A 26,117-nucleotide genomic window follows, 5' to 3' on the forward strand; every position below is an offset into this window, starting at 1 on the left:
AAAAGATTAGTAAGAAAATCATATGGAAAAGAAATTTTAGAACAATTTATTTAAAAGTAAAATATATAATATCTGTGGTAGCTTTGAGAGGATGGAAAGTAGGGACTTGGCTTTTGAGAATATGGATATGTTCTCACAATATTAATGGTTATTTCCAAAGTAAGGATCAAGATTGTTGGCCTCCATTTTAAATACTGGACATTTGGGACAGAATAATGCTGATTTGGTCTGATATATGTGGTCAAATTGATTACTTGGATAAGAAAGTCAATTATATTTCTTCATTCATGGTCCATGTGTTGGTCAGATACCAATTTAGAAAAATAAAGTGACTCTACTTTAAGTTCAGGAATGCAGGGGCCATGTTAATAATACTCTATCACTAGTGCCTTAGTACAGTGCCTAACACATAGAAGGTCTTTGAAGGAATAGATGCATTAAAAAATATTAACTCCTTTCTTCTAGTGTGACAGTCATCGATAGCCCTTGGTGAGTCTCCCACTGAACTATGTGCAATTCAACAAACTCTGATTGTTAATAATAAGACCTCTTATTGGGGTTCCCGTTGTGGCTCAGTGGTAACAAACCCAAGTATATCCATGAGGATGCAGGTTCAATCCCTGGCCTCGCTCAGTGGATTAAATGATCCAACATTGCCATGAGTTGTGGTGGAGGTTGCAAATGCAGCTCAGATCCAGTGTTACTGTGGCTGTGGTATAGGCCAGTGTCTACAGCTCCAATTAGACCCCTAGCCTAGGAAATTCTTTATGCTGTGGGTGCAGAAAAAAAAAAAAAAAAAAAAAAAAGACCTCATCATTCGGCACTTGTGCTCCAGGCACAAGATAACTTTTATTTCATTTGATTATTAAATCAACCCTATGGCACAAGCATTATTACCAACATTTTCAAATAAAGCTGGATTTTAGAGAGGTCAGTAATTTTCAGGGGATAATATGGCACTGAATTGCATTGCAAATCTAGGTCTCTAAGACCTAGGTCTATTTACTGAGTGCTTGGCAGAAGTGAGGCATTATACCAGGAGATAGAGACTCTATAAGTCTCTACCCTCTAGTAGGGGGAAGGCATTCCATTCACCGTTAAATGGGCTATAGCAGAGGAAGTAACAAGGCGGTTACTAGCAGAATTTAAGGAGGAGTGAATCCTATGATGATAGGAGAATGGAAGGATTCATAGTTAGATTCACAGGCAAGCAAGTTATATAAGGCAAGCAAAACCATCATGACCGGGTGTCAAAGAGTACTGCCCCCAGGCCCTAGTTCTCTTCAGGCAGCTTTGCACAGCAGGCCAGCCAGTGTATACTGAGCAGTGCTGCTGAGACAATGGTTACCCCAAATGTTCCCAAAACAATTCTTGTATGATAGCTATACTACACACATTATTCCCAACTTGAAAAGTTTCTCCCTGTTATTTTTGAGAGTCACTGAAAGGGGTACCTCACATGGAGAGACAAATCAAGTCTCTCCTCTCCTATTTGGGTTCCCACTTGACAATGTTCATTGCAACTAAAGCTTCCTTAAGGAACCTGCTGCCACCACAGCTAACACTTAAGCATGATGCATGTCAGGGATGCCACTCCTAATTCTGCCTTTACCCAGCAGAGCCATGGAGGTGGGAGGAGCCCCTCCCTAGAGTCGACTGGTCTCTAAGACCCCCAATACTAGCACGTAGTGTCTCTCACAGTAGAATTCCTTGCCCTCTTTATCATATTTAAGCATAAACTTGTCTCAACAGAAAGAAGCAGCGTTCTCTATGTATCCTCTATCCTAATTACATGCTTCCAAGAAAAATATTTTCTTTTCCTACTACTGAAATTCAAGCAAACATGTATATACACGTACTCACACGGGGACTTAGAGATAGAAATCTAGTTCAGGGCTACACAATCAGCCATTTCCCTTACCAAACCAGAATGCTTAATGTCCTGATCAGGTTAATGGTAGTTGCTTTATATTTGTGTAACTAAAATAAACCATTTTTCCCCCTATAAAACAAAGAAACAGTTTACATTAAAGGTGAATGAATATTTACTTGCAGAAACCAAAACCATGCACACAAAAGTTCACATATTCTAAAGTTCAGTCTCAGCCAGGACACAATATGACATCTAGATGTGGACATGAAGAGTTGGGAATATTAGGTTTTGTGGTTAGAACCATATAGCAGTAGCAGAGCCAGAGTTAGAACTTAGGTTTTCTGATTCTTAGTCTAATGCTCTTTCTTTGGGGAGGGAGGGAAAAGGTGGTTAAGAGAGATGTAGTATGAAATGTTTTCCTCTCTAAGTGAAAGAATGGATTTCTCTGTTCTCCCTTAGTTTTTGGTCATCTGCTTGGTATGTGTCATTTCTGGCTCTTGCATTTTCAACACAACCGACCCTTGTATACTAAGCTGAGAGACTGTGGTTTTTCTGGAACGTTAAACATGAGCCTCTTCCAAAGGGAGAGTTGCACAGCCCTGCTTCTTCTAAAAATATGCTATTTTTATTAAAATGGTTAAACAATTAAGGCTTGTTTTACTATACCTTGAACTGTATCTAAATTACTTTCATTATTTTCCTTTTTACTTCCTGTGTTCTGGTTTTTTGAACAAACTGACCATGATCTGCTCCACATGGCTTAGAATCTTTCACTTATGCTTCCTTATAAATCACAGTTTCTCCAGATTGCCATTAATGTTCAAACCTTTTCCCTTAGTGTGGTTGCCTATATATACTGCCAGAGGGCCCGGGACGTGATTTTGCCAGTACCAAGTACAATGTTAATATTCTGCTCAGTCTCTCTCTCCCTAGTCCATCCAGGGAATGGCTCCTTTTCCTCATCTTCATTGGAAAAATAGAAAACTATGCATCTGCCAGCTTCATAACGCTCTTGGCCATTCTGAGTGTGATGTGGGAAAAAATGTTGAGGGTAGGTTTGTAGAAGCTATTTTACCACATTCCTGTAAAAATGCCTGCAGGCACAGACTACTACACTCAAGACACAAAAAAACCTTCTCCAGGCTTGGTAAATCTGCCTTGGCAGATCCTTGTTAGAATGCAGGGTCTCAAACTTTAGCATGCAAGAGAAATTCCTGGGGTGCAGATTTCTGGGATATACCCTCCAGAGTCTAGGATTCTGTCCATTTAGGTTAGATCCCAGGGGTTCTTCAGCAGCACCCAAATGATTCTGATGCAGGCTGTCTGAAGAACATTCTTTAAGAAATATTGATTAGGGTTTTAGAATTGGGCTCATTATTATTTTTAAAATATTTTTCTTAAAACTATGGCTGGATGGCCAGTTTTGAGGAATGCTGGAGGGGATTAAGAAACAGGGCAGTGAGCCATATTTTTCAAGTCCCTTCCTTCTCACCTCTATGATTCTATAATTCTGCACTTTTTTTTTATTATATAGAATACATGTGAATCCATTGTACTTAGGCATAGTATGGAGAGACTTCTCAGCATCTTTTCTCCCCACCGAAGCTTCTGCAAGATGAAGGGTTGTGCTAAAATGTAGAAAATGTATAAATAGAAGTATTGGTAACTTTATGGGGAATTATTCTTTGCTAACTAAGTAAAACCCACAGTCTATGTCTGCAGTCTCTCCCCATTCTTACTTTCTGGGCAGTTTGCTTGGTTTTACAAGATTAGGAGAGAAGTGAGTAGTTTCTGTAAATAGGAGCAAAGGAGGAATGTGCCCTGAGAACTGAGGTGAGCATTAAAAACCAAAGGGGAGGGTTTGGAACATCAGGACAGGGCAGGGCTCACTTCTGGAACAGATGGATCTTTTAGAGGAAACAAAGACATTTTGGTATGAAATTTCTTTATAGGGGTTAAGGTGGCTGAATGCCAAAGCCTCAAACCCTGTAGAGATAAAAACCTTAAAGGTATCTGACTAGAAGACAGTTTCTTAAATTCACAATATTATACACAACGAATTTCCATGAAAATTTCCAGAAAGTGTTTTTAATGTAGAGGAGGAAAACTGCCATAGAAAGGGTGAGGAGGAAAAACAAAGCTACTTAACTAGAGTATTTAAAAAAAATAGATCACTGACACCATGACTGTTCTGATTCTGTTTATCTTATTCAGTAGGCAAGGAACATAGCAGAATTCTGGAGACAAGGATCTGACTACGTCAACTAATGGAAGGATAGCAATTCTGAGTAAACTTAAAGCACAAAGGGCCCTGACAAAGATGCCACTGTGGTCTCCTACTTTAGAGGAAGAGCCTCTGGTCTTCACTTAGAGGAGCCTCAGACCTGGGGGTAGTGGTAAATACATTATTTAAAAATAGATATGGAAATCTCTCTAAGAACTTCCGAGAACCTACCTTCTACACTGAGAGTTTCCAAATGGGGATGGTTTAAAGGAAGATGTGAGGCTGTGGAGAGGAACCTTAGAGAAAAATCAAAGACAGATTGGAGGGAAGGCTCAAAATGGACGTGAAAATGCTGGAGATACTGTCAATCTAGACAGACTACCAAGGCAAGAGAATGCATAAAGGGAGTTCCCATCGTGGCTCAGCGGTTAACGAATCTGACTAGGAACCATGAGGTTGTGGGTTCAATCCCTGGCCTTGCTCAGTGGGTTACAGATCTGGCGATGTGGTGTAGGTCACAGACGCAGCTCGGATCCCACGTTGCTGTGGCTGTGGTGCAGGACGGTGGCTACAGCTCTGATTAGACCCCTAGCCTGGGAACCTTCGTATGCCATGGGAGCGGCCCTAGAAAAGTCAAAAAGATTAAAAAAAAAAGAGAGAGAGAGAGAGAATGCATAAAGGATGGTAGCCAGCACAGTGCTTGGCACTGAGGGACATTTCATTAAGTATCATAGAAGGAAGGGAGGGAAGACAGGGTTTCCTAGTAAAAGCTTCCTAATTGTTGGAAGAGGTGGCAGGCTATAAAGTGTGCTGATGTGAGTAATAAAACAAATGGGACCAAAACTAGACTCCAAACAGAAAAGTACTTCCCTTCAGAGACCTATGCAGAAGCACAACTCGGGAAATTAAAGCAAGTAGCTTAGCCATTGGTAAATGATCTAAAGTACTTGTGACACAGACTAGAAGTGAGGTACAAAGATACATCTGGCAAGGTCTTTTCTGCTGAGAGGTCAGGAGAGGGAATGCCTTGAGGCAGTAGTCATGGCTTATTTCTTCTGTTCATGGTTGGTGGCCACTGCACTTCCTCCTCCTTAAATCTCTCCTTCTATATGAAGTTTAGTATTGCTCTAGAACTATGTGTTGAAATGAAGTAAATAGGATGGAAGAAAGGCAGTGAGTTAAAGAGAAAGTAGAGAAGCCAGGATACAAAAGCACAGTTTTCAATGAAGGCATTTTCTTTCTCTTTTGCTTATAGATATTGGCTTAAGAAGGACTCCCCAAATTTCGCATCAGGCTGGCTAGAGTAATATTCTACAATTTTTCATTTCAGGGGCAGAACTTTTGCTATATCTTTGGGTTGACTTTATTAGTTAGTAAATCTTTAACTCCAGCAATAAGAATTTCCTAGATTCCTTCTCTATGCCAGACCGTGGCCATGAGGGAAGCAGCCATGCTATCCTGGCCCTTATGAATAACCTTACAATTCAATAGGGGGTTGTAAGTCACACAGGATTATTCATTTGCTTTAAACAAAGGAAAAGGTGACTTGAGAGTTTTTAACAAGCAAGTGTATTTGAGTAAGGGACATTTAAGCTGAGACCTGAAGAGTAAGATTTCACCAGTAACAAAGAGGAAAGGGGAGGGTTTCAGGCAGAGGGAGCAGCATGTACAGAAGTAGTAATTGTGTCCAAATTACAATTTAGGAGGGCCTCAGAGGCAGCAATTTGACAGAGTGGTGGGCTAGATGCTATTTTTGCATATTATTTCACATAAATTTATAAAATATCAAGTGTTCATATCAAAGAAAATATGGCACTGATGCATAATAAAAGATGAAAGATAAAGCCCCCTAACTCTCCCCTTGTGCTACTACCATGCAGGAGCCATGAGATAAGTCTGGCCTATTTGAAAACCTGAAAGAAGGCAATTTTGGCCAGAGCATAAACTTCAGTTGAAGACTGGCTGAAAATGTATCTAAAATTTAGGCAAAGCCAAGAAGGTCTTGCAGGGAAGACTGCAAATTTCTAATATTACTCTAAGGGTAGTGGGAAGTCATTAAGAGTTTTAAGTTGGAGACTAACATGATCTGATTTATAGCTTAAGAAGATCACTCCAGCTTCTGGATAGAAATGAACTGCAAGGGATAAGGAGTTAATATCTGCTGAATTTCTGTGTGGGCCTGTGCCTAAACAATACACATGCCTTAATCATTTAATTCTCAGTACCTCCCCCCAAAGTGGGTGCTATTATATTCACTTTACAAGTAAGGGAACTGAGGCCCTTTGAGGTTATATAAACTGCCCAGCATAGCACAATGAGAAGCAAAGAAATGAGAGCAATTTGTTTTACTTTATGCAGCTAATGCATGGGGCTGACTTTACACATCATAAAATCTCAATAACTGTTATGTCATAAAATTCTGTAGGTAGTTTATAGTCACATCCAGAGTGCAGTGATAATGGAAGGGTTAATACATAGTTTTTTTTTTTCCACAAGGGTATTCCTGATCCTGGCTTTCATCTGATAGTGGATATAGCCATGTATAATTGAAGCTATTACAGGACTTTGCTCTTAAAACCTCTCTTATCATTGTTAAATGTGCAAAAGACCTCTTTTCAGTGTTTTGATCTTTTTGTCAGGTTGTTTTCCAGGAAGTGGTTGCTAGGAGTAAAAAGTTTTATTATTTAGAGATAAGTGGAGCCTAGATATCCCATGTGCTTAAAAAGTACCCCCCCCAAAAAAAACCCCAAAACAAAAAACCCTAGATTTATTGACTGGAAAAGTATTTTTGCAACACCATTTGTACCGGTCCACCTGCTTTCTATTTACTTGTGGTTATCTACTTTTGCTAATGATTCTCTGAAAGCACACACTAAGGTTTGCACCAAAATACTCTCCTGGAGACTGCTGGAGGAGTCTGCAGGGCTTTTCAGGGCTAACAGCTGCCTCTAATGACAGTGAGCACGTGCACGCCGAGTGACTACAGAGCCCCCTGCTATGAGTATGAATGCAGCTGGTTGCACAGTACATGAATTACCCTTGAATATAGTTGTCTTTATATTCTGATAATGTCCACCACTGGGGAAAAACCCATCAAGACTGAAGTTGTACCATCCAGGTTACAGAGACCCTGGTTCCACACATGGAGGCCCTGAGGTTCTGAGCAGTGTATTCCTTTGCCCCTTTTCATATCATCCTTCAAAGAATCTTTGATTATTAACCTAAAGGTGTGTGAACCCTTTATTGCTCTTGCAAAACTACCATATGCTAGGCTCTTTATAGCTTTTGTCTGGTCACTGAACTTAAAACATTCTTTAACCTTGTTTGATATTTACAATATGTCACCTGCAATTACCTTAATATCTGTTGTTTTTCAGATAGACATGAGATTTCATCAGTAAGTTACTAACAATCTCCAGACAAAAGCCCCAACTGTTTGTGACCCATGCTCAGAATCAGATTTTGGACCCAGGCAGCACATTTGAGACCACTTAGGCCAAGCTTCCACTTTACAGACAAGGGAACTAAAGCACTGACAGATCAAGGGACTGCCTAGGTCAATCAGTAAGGTAATGGCCAGGCTGGAGCTAAATTCCAGGTACCTGACTCTCTTTAGAGTACCAAATATATTATTTTATTTATTCAAAAAAAATTTTAAATAGTTATTTCCCCAATACAATTTTTTTCTACTGTACAGCATGGTGACCCAGTTACAAGTACATGTACACATTCTATTTTTGCAACTTATCATGCTCCATCATAGGTAACTAGACATAGTTCCCAGTGCTACACAGCAGGATCTCATTGCTAATCCATTCCAAAGGCAATAGTTTGTATCTATTAACCCCAAGCTCCCCAACCACCCCTCCCCCTCCCCCTTGGTAACTACAAGTCTATTCTGCAAGTCCATGATTTCCTTTTCTGTGGAAAGTTTCATTTGTGCTGTATATTAGATACCAGATATAAGTGATATCATATGGTATTTTTCTTTCTCTTTCTGACTTACTTCACTCAGGATGAGAGTCTCTAGTTTCATCCATGTTGCTGCAAATGGCATTATTTCATTCTTTTTTATGGCTGAGTAGTATTCAATTGTGTATATACACCATATCTTCCTAATCCAATTGTCTGTTGATGGACATTTGGGTTGTTTCTAAGTCTTGGCTATTATGAATAGTGCTGCAATGAACATGCAGGTACATGTGTCTTTTTCAAGGAAAGTTTTGTCCGGATATATGCCCACGAGTGTGATTGCTGGGTCATATGGTAGTTCTATGTATAGATTTCTAAGGTATCTCCATACTCTTCTCCATAGTGGTTGTACCAGCTTACATTCCCACCACCAGTTTAGGAGGGTTGCCTTTACTCCACACCCCTGCCAGCACTTGCTATTTGTGGACTTATTAATGATGGCTATTTTGACTCATGTGAGGTGGTATCTCATGGTGCTTTTGATTTGCATTTCTCTAATAATCAGTGATGTTGAGCATTTGTTCATGTGCTTTTTGGCCATCTGTACATCTTCCTTAGAAAAATGTCTATTCAGTTCTTTTGCCCATTTTTCCATTGGATTGTTGGCTTTTTTACTGTTGCGTTGTAAAGTTGTTTGTATATACTAGAGATCAAGCCCTTGTCTGCTGCATCATTTGAAACTATTTTTATTCTGTAAGTTGTCTTTTTGTTTTCTTTTTGGTTTCCTTTGTTCTGCAAAAGCTTGTCAGTTTGATTAGGTCCCACTGGTTTATTTTTGCTCTTTTATTAAACTTTTTAATAAACAAACATAAATTTAGTTTTCAAAATAAGAAAAAAATTATTTCTTGAATTTCTTACTATACAAGAACTTGATTTTCCTCTCAATATTTGGGCAGATCCTAGCAAGTGTATACACTTGAGGCATTTCTTTTAGCCTATGTCACAAATTACTTAAGAAAAACAACAGTTAGTAAGGAAATTAAATTAAGTTTATCTCCAGAGTTGTCTTCTTTGTTCCCCATCCTCTTCTTTAGATTTTCCTCTTGGTGCTCTTAGTATCTTAAGATATGCATCCCAACCTGTTCATGGGCCCATACCTATAATTTAGGATACCTCTTCCTGTTCATACCTCTTCCTACTTCATTTTCTCCTCTGCCTGTATAAATTTACCTATACAGTATACACTATCCTCTTAGCTCCTCCTTTCAGTTAGTATGTTAGCAAAGCTCATATGCTCATTAATACAAAGGTTCTCCTGTTTTTGCCTATCATGAGATGTCAGTCACTCTCCTGTATTCAAACACTATTTTTAGAAACCCCTGTTAAAATGCAATCAATGTTAGCTGGTAGGTAAAATCCAAGAAGGCAATATACCCCTGCTGGAATGAAAACATAAGCCTGGGAGTTCCCTGGTAGTGCAGTGGGTTAAGGATCTGGCATTGTCACTGCCATGGTGCAGGTTTGATCCCTGGCCCCGGAACTTCCACATGCTGTGGAAGCAGCCAAAAAAATAAATAAATAAACCTGTCGCTCTCCAAGTTGTAAGCATTTTCCTTAGTACCATGCCTCTTGCAGTAGAAATGTAATAGCATCCAGTGTTCAATGTCAAGGGTATCTAATATATACCAAGTCTGCAGGTATCTCTGGATACTTTTTTCTCCATCTGGAACACTGATGGCATAGGTCAGTGACTAAATAACTGTGAGAATATATCAAGAATGGATTACGAGACTTCTTTTTCTTGATTCAAATTATATTTTTCAACTTTGGTATTAGTTGTGGAAATAAGAAGAGCTAAGCATAAGAGGCATTTAGTTTAAAAAACATAAAATATGTTTACTTGAATTTGCTGATTCAAATATTTTAGGCACACACTTCTAGGTTAATGGTCATTTTATAGGCTGACCTTTATATATGCTGCCAATAGGACTGGCTTCTGTATGATCCAGGGCTTTCTCCTACCTTCCTCTCATGTTAGATGGATCAATCATGATAGGATAGTCCCCAAAGCACAGAAGCTTAAAATGACAAAGTTTCTTTCTTTGAACTCAGAGACCCAGGTAGACAGAGCAGCCACCAGCTTTAAGAATTAACAGTTAGACTGGCATAGGGAAAGAGAGTAAAAAATTATGCACTGTTTTTTTAAACAGATAATCACATTTCCCTGGCCACAGAAAGCTGTACAGATACAATCCAACTTCTAAAATGCAATCCTATACAGAAGGAGACAGGAAATATCGAGTGGAGAGTGCTAATAATACCACACCAGATTGCTTGTAATTCCCTGAACCTGCCATTTAATTTCACTCTTTTTTGTTCTTGTAAGAGTGACCTTGTTAACCTCATACACTGGTTTTCTACCTGGCAAAATCACCTACTTTCTAGAATATTCCATAATATCCCTGATACAATTATTTTTATATCATTTTTATCCACTGAATATACATACATACATAATGTTTATAGCATCCAGAATACTGAATTGTAATTAGTAGTTTACGTAGCTGTGTTTCATCTACCTCCTTAAATCAAAAACCGTGTCGTACTCATCTTTATAATCTTAGTTCCCATCACAGTAGTTGGCACAGGTAGACAGTCACTAAAAAACAAGGTGCCCATAAAGTCCTTTTGCAGTCTGAATTTTTAATAAACATCCCCTCTTCATGAAATATAATAGAGAAGAAATTTATTCAAGATTCAGATAAAATTGTCAAAGTTTTATTTGTTCTATTTCTTTTATTTTCCAGTTTATAAATTCCTATGTTACATTAAACAACCTCAATTATGTTGCTAAAAATTGTGATATTCAAAATGATATGTCAAAAGCTCAAAAATGTAAATCCTCCTGTCCAGCTGGGAGAGAGGTACATAAATAATTAGAGTAATAGAATAAATTAAGATATTACTGGATAAGCCTTGATACATTAACATAGAGAGAATCCTTTGACTCTTCCTGGAGAGGTCAAGGAAGGCTTCCCAGAGGAGACAACATTTGAGCTGAGTTTCTAGGAAACAGAAAGTACATCTAGATGGGAATGGTAAGGGGTAATAGTAAGAGTAAAAGCCACCAAGAAATATGTGGTACTTTTAAGACAAGTCTCTAAATTTTTTTTTTTTTTTTTTTTGGCTTTTTAGGGCTGCACCAGTGGCATATGGAGGTTCCCACACTAGGGGTCCAATCGGAGCTATGGCCGCTGGCCTACACTATAACACAGCAACATCAGATCAGGACCCCATCTGCAACCTACACCACAGCTCACAGCAATGCTGGGTCCTCAACCCCTGAGCAAGGCCAAGGATCCAACATGCAACCTCAGGATTCCTGGTCGGATTCATTTCCGCTGTGCACGACAGGAACTCCATGTCACTAAAATGTTAAATAGATTATTTCACGTTTTTGTGTCAATTTTCTCACCTGCAAAGTGAGACTATACCTACCTGCCTTTTAAATGGCTATTATGAAGGTAAATGATTATTATTTAAGAAATTGAAGAATACCACAAAGATGGAAAATGGGGACCTTGAAGGGTTAGTGCAATTTTAAAGGGTAGAGAAAGGGGCTTAGGACATATACAGTGATAAGAGTGGTGTAAGAAAAGACTCCAAGGAGGAAAGTTGATTAAGTAAAAGAAAATTGATCATTTTGGCAAAAATAATGAAGAGCAAGTTAAGGTTCAACACTAACCAACTAGAACAGGTAGAGAAGTCTAGTTTAGCGGAAGGAGAAAGTTGGTTTTCTTAATATGGCCTAATATTTTTTGTTGGGATGAAAGGGAAAGAAATATAAAATTATAGAAATTATTCAGGTCCAAACTGAAGGCTGGGGCAGGCTCCTCAATGCTTAAAGAGATGTATCTTCAAATCTATCCCTTTATTTTAAATAATGCAAGGCTATCATATATAGCTCCCAAACAACTGAGGAAGTCATATAATATTTAAATAGGCTAAAATATAGTTATATAATTTTGTGGGGTTAAGAGATGAAAAAGAAGATTAATAAATTGTACCCAGGGCAAAGAGAAAGATAGACACAGAGAAAAAAATCAATACTGTGATTTTGGTTTTTTGTTTGTTTGTTTTGTTTTGTCTTTTTGTCATTTCTTGGGCTGCTCCCATGGCATATGGAGGTTCCCAGGCTAGGGGTCTAATTGGAGCTGTAGCCACCGGCCTACACCAGAGCCACAGCAATACGGGATCTGAGCCAAGTCTGCAACCTACACCACAGCTCACGGCAATGCCGGATCCTTAACCTACTGAGCAAGGCCAGGGATCGAACCCACAACCTCATGGTTCCCAGTCGGATTCGTTAACCACTGTGCCACGACAGGAACTCCAATACTGTGATTTTGAATCAGCCAGAATGTCTTAATGAAAACCCAGATTCAAAATGGTTTAAATAATTAAAAAAATGTATTTGGCCAGACTCATCAAGAAGAGGAGAGAAAGAACTCACATAAACAAAATAAGAAATGAAAAAGGAAAAATCACAATGGATACTGCAGAAATACAAAAAACCTTAAGAGAATACTATGAACAATTATATGCCAATGATTTGACAACCTAGAAGAAATGGACAACTTTCTAGAGACATACAGCCCACCAATACTGTATCAAGAAGAAACAGATCAATTGAACAGACTGATCACTAGAAATGAAATTGAATATGTAATAAAAACACTCCCTACAAACAAAAGTCCAGGACCAGATGGCTTCAAAGGCAAATTCTACCAAACATACAAAGAATAACTTACATCCATCCTTCTTAAACTTTCCAAAAGGTTGAAGAAGAAGGAACACTCCCAAAGAACTCTATGAATCCACCATCACCCTAATACCAAAACCAGACAAAGATACTACCAAAAAGGGAACTTATAGGGCAATATCTTTGATGAACACAGACACAAAAATTCTCAACAAAATTTTAGCCAACCGAATTCAACAACATATAAAAAAGATTATATACCACAACCAAGTGGGATTCATCCCAGGTTCACAAGGATGGTTCAACATACGCAAATTAATCAATGTCATTACACCACATTAAAAAAAAGAAAAGTCAAAAACCACATGATCATCTCAGTAGTTGCATAAAAAGCATTTAACAAAATCCAACATCCATTCATGATAAAAGCTCTTATTAAAGTGGATATAGAAGGAATATATATTAACATAATCAAAGCCATTTATGAAAAACCCACAGTCAATATAATATTCAATGGAAAGAAACTGAAAGCTCAAATCTGGAATAAGACAAGGATGCCCACTCTCACCACTTTTATTCGAGAGAGCATTGGAAGTCCTAGCCACAGCAATCAGACAAACGAAAGAAATAAAAGGTACCCAAACTGGAAGAGAAGAGGTAAAACTGGCACTCTATCAGATGGCATGATACTATATATAGAAAACCCTAAAGACTCTACACAAAAACTGCTCAAACTGATCAATGAACTCAGCAAAGTAGCAGATTAACAAAGTAACAAGATTAACATTCAGAAATAAGTTGCATTTCTGTATCCTAAAAATGAAATATTAGAAAAGGAATATAAAAGCACAATGCCTTTTAAAAATTGCAACCAAAAAAATTAAATGCCTAGGAATAAACCTGACTAAATAGGCGAAAGACTTATATGCATCTATCTGGACAAAACTTTCATGCACCCCTATGTTCATTACTATTCACAATAGCCAAGACATGGAAACAACCTAAATATCCGTGGATGGATGATTAGATTAAGAAAATGTGGTATATATACATAATGCAATACTACTCAGCCATAAAAAAGAGCAAAATAATGCCATTTGTGGCAACATGGATGGAACTAGAGACTCTCATACTAAATCAGAAGAAGAAAGACAAATACCATATGATATCACTTATATCTGGAATCTAATATATGGCACAAATGAACCTATCGAGAAAAAGAAACAAACTCATGGACTTGGAGAACAGACTTGTGGTTGCCAACTGAGAGCAGGAGGAAGTGAGATGGACTGGGAGTTTGGGGTTAATAGATGCAAACTATAGCACTTCAAGTGGATAAGCAATGAGATCCTGCTGTATAGCACAGAGAAGTATATCTAGTCACTTGTGATGAAACATGATGAGGATAATATGAGAAAAAGAATGTATATATATAATTATGACTGGGTCACTTTGCTGTACAGCAGAAATTGACAGAACATTGTAAATCACCTACAATAGAAAAAGTAAAATTCTTAAAATATAAAAAAAGAAATGTATTACATGTAACAAAGGAGGGCAGACATCAGAATTGGTTGAAACAGTAGCCCATGAATGTCACAGAGATTCCAGGTTCTTTGTATGTCTCTATTGTGTTGGCCTTGGTACGCTGGGTTTGCCTTAAGACTGGTTCCTCTCCTGGTAGCAACATAGCTGCAGCAGTTTCAAGGGAAACAGAATTTCCATGACTAGCTAATACCAATGGTCTGGAGTAGAATCTGTACCAGAAATAAACCGCAAAGAATGTTACATTGCTATCATCATCTGATTGTTCAGGTAATTGGAAACATAATAGCCCAAGGGCCAAATTATTCTTGCAGATTTTTCGTTCCACTAGCGCAGTGTTAAAAATAATGAATGAGCTGTGTTTAGAATTTAGATAATTTTATTTATTTTTAAAAATTCTATTTCTGGATTATCTCAAAGAATCCAAGGATCTATTTAAATTACTGGGCTTCATCATTCCCTAAAATATTATAACCTGGTGTGTTTTACTCACATTAACTACCAAGTTTCTCATTGGGGAAATTACTCCCAAAGACTTTTAAGACCTGTGTGGTATTTTCGTTTGTTTGTTTGTCTTTTATTTTAGGGCCACAACAGTGGCATATGGAAGTTCCTAGGCTTGGGGTTGAATCAGAGCTACAGTTGCTGGCCTACACCACAGCCACAGCAATTGGGGATCTAAGCTGAGTCTGCAACCTACACCACAGCTCACCACAGTCGGGTCCTTAACCTACTGAGCAAGGCTGGGGATCGAACCTGCATCCTCATGGATACTAGTTGGGTTCGTTACTGCAGAGCCACAATGCGAACTCTGGCATGTGGTATTTTTGTATCAATAAATATGAGGCATTTGTCCAATGGTTCAAAAGAGATGAGGTCAAGGGCCACATCTCGCTGGAGGGCATGTCTTTGCCAACTCTATTTTTAATTAGCTGTGTGACCGCATTAACTTATAATTTCTATAGCCATAAAATTTAATAATTAACAACTATCCCCAGCAAGTATGTTACAAAGATAAATAACTTTTAACTTCAAAGGAAGAAAGGATTTATCTTTATTCACATTTTTAATGAAAGAATTGCTTTCATATTTGTGTTTGACATAATATGAACCAATTCACATCAACAAACTGAAGGAAAAAAAATATGATTATCTCAATAGATGCCGAAAAAGCTTTTGACAAAATTCAACACCCATTTTTTTTAAGGCTAAAATATTTTTATTCCAAATATCTTGATGACTGATTTTTTCTTCTAATAACCAGATCTGGCCAGTAACACAAAAAATAAATGGATTGCTTCATATGAATCTAGACTGGACCATGTAATTGGAATTTGACTGATGAGAGAGGTAAAATCAATAAAATCTCTGGAGCCATAGATATAGTCATATTACATTTTAAAAATTGCACCCTATTCCTTTCTGACAACATTTACACTAGGATTAAATCATCCACTTTAAATTCCCTTTATGTTGATAAAAACTGGAAGAGTGTTATTAAAATCTTAATTAGTTCAGATGAATTCACGTAATTTCAAAGATGTTAGGGAATTATACTAATTCCCTAAAAGCTAAAAACATTGAACAATAAAAGAAACTGATTGAAAGGAGCAAAGTAAAAGTATTACTATTATTTGCCCCTTTTCTCAAAAACCCAATGAAAGCAGGGGAAAAAAATAAAGAAAAACCATATATAGGGCAAGGGAAGGGCTCCACCCTCAGTAGAACACAAAATATTCATTCCTCAATCTAATACGCTTTTCCTTGACTCTCGAGTAGAATTCAAATTTCACTAAAGTTATTATCGGGAAACAATCAAGCTCTTAGAAGAAAAGAGAGGTGGATATCTTTGTGCCCTTGGAAAGGTAAAGATTTCTCAAACCTCACAAAAGTATTAACAGTACACTAACCAGGTGTTTCCACTGTGGCTCAGCAGTAACTAACCCGACTAGCATCCATGAGGATGCAGGTTTGATCCCTGGCCCTGCTCAGTGAGTTTTTTTGGTTTTTTGGGGTTTTTTTTAAAGAATTTTTTTAAATTACTCAAACAAATTTATCACATCTGTAGTTATATAATGATCACCCATTTTTGATAAAAACTCCCAGAAAGTGAGCATAGAGGTAATCTACCTCAACATAATACAGGCCATATATGACAAACCCATAGCTAACATCATTCTTTTTTTTCCTTTCCTGTCTTTTTAGGGCTACACCTGTGGCATATAGAGATTCCCAGGCTAGGGGTCTAATCAGAGATTTAGCTGCTGGCCTACGCAACAGCCACAGCCATGTTGGATACTTCACCCAATGAGTGAGGACAAGGATCGAACCTGTATCCTAATGGACACTAGTCAGATTCATTTCTGCTGAGCCACAACAGGAACTCCATTCTTTTTTGTTTCTTTGTTTAATGGCTGTACCTGCGGCATGTCCCTGGATAAGGGCTGAAACAGAGCTACAGGTGCTAGCTAGCCTATGCCACAGCCACAGAAATTCTGGATCCTTAACCCAATGAGTGAGGCCAGGGATTTAACCAGCATCCTCATGGATATTAGTTGGATTCTTAACCCACTGAGCCACAACAGGAACCCCATGAACATCATTCTTTTTTGTTTTTTTAGGGCTGCATATGCGGCATAAGGAAATTTCCAGGCTAGGGGTGGAATCAGAGCTACAGTTGTCGGCCTTTGCCACAGCCACAGCAATGCAGGATCTGAGCTGAGTCTGTGAACTACACCACAGCTCATGGCAACACTGGATCCTTAACCCAGTGAGTAAGACCAAGGATTGAACAAGCATTCTCATGGACACTAGTAAGGTTCATTTTCACTGAGCCACAACAGGAACTCCTAACATCATTCTTAATGGTAAAAGGCTGAAAGCTTTCCCACTAAGATCAGAAACAAGACAAGGATGTTCACTCTCACCACTTTTATTCAAAATAGGTTTGGAAGTCCTACTTATAGCAATTAGGGAAGAAAAAAATAAAACGAATCCAAATTGGAAATGAAGTAAAACTGTCATTGTTTGTAGACAAGATACTATACACAGAAAATCCTAAGGGTACTACCAGAAAACTGCTAGAGCTCATCAATAAATTTGGTGAAGTTCCAGAATACAAAATTAATACACAGAAATCTCATTCCTATAGACCAACAATGAAAGATCAGGAAGAGAAATCAAGGAAACAATAAATTTACCAGCACATCAAAGAGAATAAAATACCTAGGAATAAACCTACCTAAAGAGGAAAAAGACCTGTACTCTGAAAACTATAAGACACTGATGAAGGAAATCAAAGACCATGCAAACAGATGGAAAGATATATCGTGATCTTGGAACCAGGACAAAAATTTTTTTTAATTTGTATGGAAACACAAAATACCCCAAATAGCCAAAAAAAATACTGAAAAAGAAAAATGGAGTTGGAAGGAATCAGGCTCCCTGGCTTCAGACTATACTACAAAGCTACAGTCATCAAAACAGTATGGTTACTGGCACAAAAACAGAAATATAGATCAATGGAACAGGATAGAAAGCCCAGAAATAAACCCACGCACCTATGGTCAACTAATCTACAAAAAAGGAGGCAAGAACATACAATGGAGTAAAGACAGTCTCTTCAATAAGTGGTGCTGGGAAAATTGGACAGCTGCATGTAAATGAATGAAATCAACATACTCTCTAATACCATACACAAAAATAAAAACTCAAAATGAATTAAAGACCTAAATGTAAGACTGGATACTATAAAACTCATACTAAGAGAAGTAACTCAGCCAGAGAAAAATATCATATGAGATCACTAATGTGTGGCATCTAATAGAAATGATACAATGGAACTTATAAAACTGAAAAAACTCAATGATTTTGAAACCAAATTTATGTCTAACAAAGGGGAAACGTGGTGGAGGGGATAAATTAGGGGGCTGAGATTGATATATACACACCACTATATATAAAATAGATAGGTAACAAGGACCTACTGTATAGCATAGAGAAATTTGCTCAATACTGTGTAATAACCTACATGGGAAAAGAATCTGAAAAGAAATAAATGTATGTATATGTGTAACTGATTTACTTTGCTGTATTACTGAAATTAACACAAGTTTGTAAGTCAACTATATCCCAATAAAATTTTTTAAAAAACCAATAGTTTTTTTCTATAAGTTTTTCTGTTAATTAGCCATTTGTATCTTTGGTAATACCTTAATTCAAGATATTGTTTCTTGGTTACACTTTTGAAATATATTTACAGCGTCGTTACATTGCTCACTAGTTGTATCACCCATCATTGGTTAGACAAAATTAAATAAAGTTTAAAAGGAAACATTAAAAACTGAATGTTGGACTTGTAATATTTACTATACTTAAAATCACTAGAGAAAAGTAATGTCTTTTCAACATTATAATAAAGCTTCATTTCTTTTTTTAACATTTTTTTTCTTTTTCATACTATCTTCCATCATCTTCTAACCCAAGAGATTGGACACAGTTCCCTGTACTGTACAATAGGACCCCATGAAATATTTCAAACACAGAGAAAAAGAGAGAGAATATAGCAAACACCTGTGTATCAAGGTAACCAGGTACCATATTCACTTCAGATTTTAAAGTTATTTTTTTAAAAAATCAGTCATTATAGATACAGTTGAAGCTCTGTGTACATTTCTTCAATCCCATTCGCTATTACATATAACCAAAGATAATAACCACTGCACTAAATTTGATGTTAATCATTCCTATACACATTTGAAATGTTTTAAACCATATATGAAACTCATAAATAATGTTCATTTTGCATGTTTTACAATTTTATAATCATGGTATCATTATATATATATGTGTGTGTGTGTGTGTGTATATATGTATACATCTATAACTTGGTTTTGAACATTCACTTTAATATGTGATACTTTTAGGATCATTAATTTTACATAATATATTTTACCCCATTATGTGGAAATATCACGTTATTTTGATCCATTCTCCTATTGATAAACATTTAGGTTGTTTCTAAAGAGATTTTCTTTTTATACATTACACTGTTTGTTTTACTATCTGGGGTGCATATGAATAAAGCTCCACCTCAGAACATACCACATGGTGGTGTCATTATGAGAAGCAGCATATCACAAATCAATCTTTCTTGTGTAGAGCTGCCTCTTGTGACTTTTTATTAGATAGAGGGACTCACATGCTAACTGTGAATGTTAGATGCTTGAAAAGTAAAGATAGTTTGAAGGAATCCAATCTATACTGAGGATGAATACTGATTCCTCTTTACCCAAGAACATCAAAATACATTGCTGTGGACTCTTTTTTTCCCCAAATGTCTGAATTTTGGATTTAGCTCCATGAACAATGATTTTAGTAGAGTTTAGTAATTATTTCCCAAATTAGCAATATGATGTTACCATTTGATGAGCATAGAGACAAAAATCCAGGTTCATTTTTCTTTTTCAGAGCTTAGAAAATATGACAAATTTCAAATGTTAACCCAATATTAGATTTAGTAACATAAAACCAACATAGCATAATTTATATGGAGCTCATAATTTAACCACCAATGATTTCCTACAGTTAAGAGTGTCCCAAAATGTATGGCATGTTGAAATACCAATCAAACATCTCTTACTTGAACTCTGGTTTTCATCGTCTCTGAAAGAGAATGCCTATTCTGAATATGAGAATATTCTGATTGTCCTTTCAGTGGTATTCAGTTTCAACTGCTCTAGAGGTCAACTGCCTATCTTTTACAGTTCTCAAATACTCGTAATTAATACTAGTCTCATGGTTTGTCTTCATTCAGTTTGGGCAATACACTGATCAACCTAAGTCATTCTAAGGTAATAACCCCCCCAGTTGAAATTACTTACAGTAAGGTTTATTTCTCTTCATGTTTGTCAATCACAGTCATCTTCAGCTTTGTTCCACCATCCTGGGACCCAGGTGAAGGAAGCATGCCCTCTTTGAAACATGCTGTTCATGTATCAAAAGGAAAAGAGAGATGACAGAACCAAGTGATGACTCAGTTTCTGCTCAGTAGTGGCCTACACCACTTCCTTTCACATTTCACTGAACAAATCAAGGCATAAGGCCAAGCCTGCCATTCAACAAGGTGAGGAAGCAAAGTCCTCACTGGGAGAGACAAAAATATTTGGGAAGAATATTACAATCTGCCACAGAGGTTGTTTTCATTCTCAAACAGGCATCCTTCTGACTGACTTTTAGACAATTTATAAAATCAAAAATTTTAAAGTTTTGCTAATATACAAGACTTTCCAATATTTCGTCCAATTTAAATTTTTTTGAACCTCCAAAAAATAAAGAGATTAAAATCAGTCTGAAATGAGAGTTCCCATTATGGCTCAGTGGAAACGAATCTGAGCAGTATCCATGAGGATATGAGTTTGATCCCTGGCCTTGCTCAGTGGGTCAGGGATTCCGTGTTGCTGTGGCCGTGGTGTAGGCTGACAGCTGTAGCTCCAATTAGACCCCTAGCTTGGGAATTTCCATATGCCATGGGTGCAGCCCTAAAAAAAGCAAAGCAAAACAAAACAAACTAAAACAGTCTGAAAAATCCATTAATATCAGGAGGCCTCATGCATATAATTGTGATCTAAGTCTAAAATTAATTTATAAACTGAACCAACTGAAATCTTTACCATACTACTCTGAATGAAGGAAAATAAATGATTACCATTGCACTCTTCATCCCAGCCATCAGGGGACCCTTGAAAAGAATTTCATATAGTTAGTATTTCAGTCTTGTCAAATTTGATGAAAATCTCTCTTGCCATTTTTGTGTGATAATGTAAGAAACAGAGGTTCAATTTAATTTACATAGATGGCAAATGATATTTTTTAGTTTAATTGTATATGACATGTACATTTGGGTCAGCTTTTTTTTTTTTTTGGTCTAGTAATTCTTCTTTGCTAAGTGCTTTTTTTAAAAGGTATTTGTGCACTGAGCCCAACTTTGTTTAATCTGTCTTTACAGCAGTCTCTTTCTTTTTTAAGACACTTTGGAGGAGTTCCCTGGTGGCTCGGTGAGTTAAGGATCTGGCATTTTCACTGCTGTGGCATGGGTCTGATTCCTGGCCCAGGAACTTCTGCATGTGGCAGGCATGGCAAAAAATTGGAAATTATTGGTTTTCTAAAAATGAAGAAAATTACCTTATTTGGGGAAGCTATCTTCTTTTTAAATATTTTATGATTAGATGGTTTTAAAAAGTTCCCAGTTTGACCCTTCAATAATAGATGTGACAACTAATCACACTGCACAATAAAATTTATGCATTCATGGAAAAATAATTATTACAATTAACACATAGAGTGCTACTAAGACTGTTCTAATGCTTGACATGCATTAATTCATTTAATACCCACAACAATCTTAAAGGTAACCAATATTATTCCAATTTTATAGATGAGATATTTTTAATACTTGAATAAAGATCTAAATTCACCTTTGGAAAAATAAGTTATGTTTGGCAGGTCTTATCAGCGAGGCTAGGAAGTTGGCCAGTTAAAGCAGGAAACCAACAGAAGAAAGGGAAGTAGTAGCAGAAGCTTGTTTAGAATTTTCCTGAATCTTACTCTATTCTCTAAATAAAAGAACTTCCAACAAGCCAAAACCAAAACCAAAAACAAAACAAACAAACAAAAACCCCTAGGCAACTCTTTTAAGCTGTTAGTCAAAGAAGAATTATTTTCTATTTAACTCTAGGTCAAAAAATAATAATACTCTTTTCGTTATTTTGAAGGGTAAGATCTGGAACTTTTACCCAGGTTACATTGTCATCTTGAAACATTAGCCTTTTCTAAAAATCTTCAAAAGAACACAGAAGCTCAGGAACTGTTCTTCTAGTTAGGATGAAAACAAAGAGCATAAATTCCAATTTTTCCTTTCTATAGCTAATTACCTTCTCAGTGGCTATGAAACCACAATCCATTGTAAGATCGCTACACTTATCTAGCAGTAAAGAGGAAGTCTAAGAGTGGCTCTGACAACCCAAGTACATGATAAACAGAAGAGCTGTCTTCTATTTGCACATATTTTGATAGACTATTGTATGATATAAAATGCTTGTATAGGGATAGACTTTATTTTATATGATGTTATTATTTAATAGGTGCATAATTAACCTAACAAAATAGTAATTAATTCTAGTTCATAGTTCAAAAGTTTATTTGATTAAAAAAACTAAAGATGTTTAAAAATTATATAAGGTAAAGAAAATAATTGAAAGTATTAAATGAAAGTATTTAATTCAATTTACATTATTTTCAATTTGCTAACTTTTCACTGGTCTTCTAAAACAAGGGGTTAAATTTCAGCAGATTCGTAAATTCTCCTACATGTTAGGAATAATATCTGCCCATTCTCACTAGCTCATCCTTCGAAGCAGAAACTCTAGAAAATAATCTATTATTAGGTTTGCTTTCTATATTGTTAAGTATACTACACTTAAACCTTAGAACGCTGAAAGGAATTTTCATTGGGAAATTAAAGAAACTAAGAAAAACCAGCAGAAAATAATAACTGGATTTGTCAATAGCTTGAATGTGGTTGAGAGTAAGGAGGCAGTAGAAACTGATAAGTGGTTATATCTAAGAGATGGGACAATATTCAGGTTTATGTCATTGATAAGTCAGACTGGAAAGGTTATGGAGAAGAAGTATTTGTTACCTTTCCTCCAAATCTTAATGTTCCTTTTCCTGAAGATATTGTTACCTTGACTCTTTAACAAATTTTAGTGACAGGTAACATTAAGTAGTAGTAAATCCTCTAAACAATTTGCAAGTCTTTTAATAAGTGTGATTACTTGCTTTACATATGATAGATTTTTCCACGTGCTTCTAGTTAAAGATAGAAAAAACTTAAACATGGCAAGACTGTGGCATGCAAAAGGTCACATAACCTGTAGGTACAGTCAGATTTCCAATGACTAATCTAGTGCAGTATTTTAAGATTCATCAGATTACTAAATCTGATGATCAGTTAATGATGCACCTGTCATACACCCTTCCCTTTTCATAAAAATCATCCTATTAACCTTTAAGAATCTATGCATATAAACCTAATTGTTTTGGTAAACTCTCTAAAAGCTTTTCTTTTCGCGTGGAGTGGACTGTAGATGTAAGTTCAAAGAAAAATTCAGAGTTTATCAGCTCCTTGGTTCTTTTCCTACCGGTCCTCAAAGATAAATGGATCAAAACAGCTGAAACGATTTAAAGACCTAGTATCTGGATGCTTCTATCTTATGACAATCAAGCAGCTTTAGAATAGAAAAGTGTCTACAAGTTTGCTTTCAAGCAAACGAGTGTTAAGGGAATCGCTGCTATTAAAAAATCTTTTTGAGATGTAGGTGTACATTTTAAACAGTAATTTTTAAAAAGGGAAGCAGTGGTGTTCAGGAATTTCCCCCTTTCTCTTGGTCCTCCCCTGAACTCCAGCCCTCCAAATGGCTAAGTCGCATAGCTGAAAGGATTTTGCTCATTTTTTCCAAAACATTTCACATCTGGGCAGTCGCCAACCATAGGAACATTTGGGCAGAGAGCAAAGCTCGTCTGGGTCTGCCTTCTGGGGATCGATGCCCTCAGAGGCGTCGCCACACGCCCTTACCAGTTAGCTCCGGGCCAGCAGCAAGCTTGGACCAGCCGAGCTTCGACAGCTGGGCCAGACGCCAGCGCGGGCCAAGCCCACTGACTGACCGCCGGCCCTCCGGCTGCATAAGGCTCCTGCCCATCAGTCTCCCAAACAGTTCGAGGCCCTAGAGTCCAGGAGTCCATCTGCTTCGTAAAAGACGAGACCGTTGAGCCCCCACTTTCCCCACGAGGGTAGCCTCAGGGCTGACGAGGCGAGGAGGAAGGGGCTACTCTAGAGCCCGGCCTGGCTACCCTGCTTCGCACGTCAGTTTGATCCCTCTCCCCGCCCCCCGCCAGTCCCCGCCTGACTCCGCGCAACGGGCGGGGAGAGAAATGTGACTGCTACACCCACCAATCAGAAGCGAGGTCGAGGATCTGAGCCAATCGGGACCGGCGACTGGGGCAGGCCGCCAGCGTCCTCCCGCCCCCGGGAGGGTGAGCGCGGAATGTCCCCGGCCCGCCCCTGCGCCTCAGTCTCAGTGCGGGTCCCTCCTCGTTTGGGAGCAGAAGTGGCTGCGGGTAGTCTCCGGAGCAGCAGCAGCAGCAGCAGCGTCGGCGGTTGCCGGAGCCGGAACCACACCCACGTCACTGCCCCTGTCCTCTTTTGCCCTCTCGTCGTCCGGTCGGAGACCGCATTCTCAGAGAGCGGCTTGCCCACGCCCGGAGCATCCTCCCTTGCTGAGCGAGCGCTGACGGACCCGGCGGCATGATGCGGCTGCGAGGCTCGGCGATGCTGCGGAACCTGCTCCTGCGGCCGCCCGCCGCTACCTGCGCGGTTCTGAGGCGGGCGCAGCCCCTCGCCACCCTGTGCCGGCGCTCCCGGGGCGGGGGACGAACGGGCCCTGCGGCCGCCGCGCGGCTCCACCCGTGGTGGGGCGGGGGCGGCCGGCCAGCGGGGCCCCTCGCGAGGGGCCTGTCCAGCTCCCCTTCGGAGATCCTGCAGGAGCTGGGCAAAGGGGGCACGCAGCAGCAGCAGCAGCCCGGGGCGTCGCCGCCCGCGGCCCCGCCGGCGCCCAGCCCCAAGGACAGCCCGGGGGAAACGGACGGGTTCGGCAACAGCGAGGGCAAGGAGCTGGTGGCTTCCGGCGAAAAGTGAGTGTCTCTGCGAGGCGCTGGAGGCCTCATCCTGCGTGGGGCCCATGCCCGGGAGGGGCCTGCGGTGGGGCGGGATGGGAACGGAGGTTCGAGAAAGAAAGAGATGCCGGGCGGCCTGCGCCGTCTGCGCCATGTGATTAGGCCCAGCCCCGCCCGCGCCTTCCCCGCCTGTGCCTCACCGCTCAGCCTTTACTTCCCTTCCCCGCCGCGGGGTGGAGCCGCCGAGGGGTCAGTCTGGTCCACCCCCCACACCCCCCCAGCGCTGGAAGCTGTGGCTGCTTGGCCCGCGCCGCGTGCTCCGAGCCCGGCTCCCGGCGGCAGCGCCTGGCCGCCCGCCTAGCCCTTCGTGGGTGATAGCACACGAACAGACCGAGTGACATTTAAGCGGTGGGCGTTGAGCAGAGCTTCTGCCTTCCTGACGCGTTGCTTTTCCGGGCTCGAGTTTCCTCTCTCCCTAACCTCCTTCGATCTCTACCACCCTGTCTAATGTGGCAAAGTATTCTCAATATTTCTGGAGTGGCTTTTTCAGACGTATGTAGGGCCATCTGCGGCACCGGAAATAATATTTCCGAAACAAGGTTAAGAGGAAAAGGGTCATGTGGCTGAGAAGATGGGGCATGCCGTGCAGTACAGACCACCTGTTTCACTGGGGATCAGCTTTGGCCTGTCTGACATCTTTCATGAGACGGGTGAATTTTTGAAAATAAAAGTTAAAAAAAAAAAAAGATAAAAGTCAAAATAACCAAGATGAAATGTGAGGGGTAAAACACTGGAAAAACGGAGTTAAGTAGCTTTTGTGATTTATATTGTGAGAGGGTGTTAAGCCATCTATTCCGAACAGCAATTTAGTCTTAAAATTGACTTTTCCTACGCAGTCTGTGAGGCAATTTCCTGGATATTTCGTCTTGAGTTAATAGAAGCGAACACAAACTTTGTTTTCTCACTGTAGGTAAAAATTTACCTGTTTTCTTTATACCTTACTGGTTTTCTCACCTTGTACTGACGTTATATGACCTGTTTTGCCTTCCTCTACTTACATTATTATCTTC

At 38.9% G+C, this 26,117-nt stretch overlaps 2 protein-coding genes across 7 annotated transcripts in view; one reads left to right on the forward strand and one right to left on the reverse strand.

The window, feature by feature from the left end:
* The window catches only part of NEMP2 (nuclear envelope integral membrane protein 2), a 402,284-nt gene extending 377,835 nt beyond the window's left edge, over window positions 1-24,449 (reverse strand). For 2 of the 3 annotated variants that reach the window (XM_021076063.1, XM_021076062.1), the window contains exons 1-3: window positions 23,951-24,270; window positions 21,023-21,055; window positions 20,199-20,301 (exon numbers count right to left, since the gene is read on the reverse strand). The gene's annotated coding sequence lies outside the window, so the exon portion shown is untranslated. Of the gene's footprint in view, window positions 1-20,198; window positions 20,302-21,022; window positions 21,056-23,950; window positions 24,271-24,325 lie in introns of those variants that run through there. The other variant, XM_021076065.1, reaches the window with a different exon arrangement.
* The window catches only part of GLS (glutaminase), a 92,616-nt gene continuing 90,947 nt past the window's right edge, over window positions 24,449-26,117 (forward strand). For 2 of the 4 annotated variants that reach the window (XM_021076049.1, XM_021076050.1), the window contains exon 1: window positions 24,449-25,065. In XM_021076049.1, coding sequence (XP_020931708.1) covers window positions 24,680-25,065 — 386 coding nt within the window. In that variant the 5' untranslated portion in view covers window positions 24,449-24,679. The remainder of the gene's footprint in view (window positions 25,066-26,117) is intronic. The other 2 variants (XM_021076052.1, XM_021076051.1) reach the window with 2 other exon arrangements.

This window comes from Sus scrofa, chromosome 15 (assembly GCF_000003025.6).
Source record: "Sus scrofa isolate TJ Tabasco breed Duroc chromosome 15, Sscrofa11.1, whole genome shotgun sequence".
Classification (NCBI taxonomy): domain Eukaryota; kingdom Metazoa; phylum Chordata; class Mammalia; order Artiodactyla; family Suidae; genus Sus; species Sus scrofa.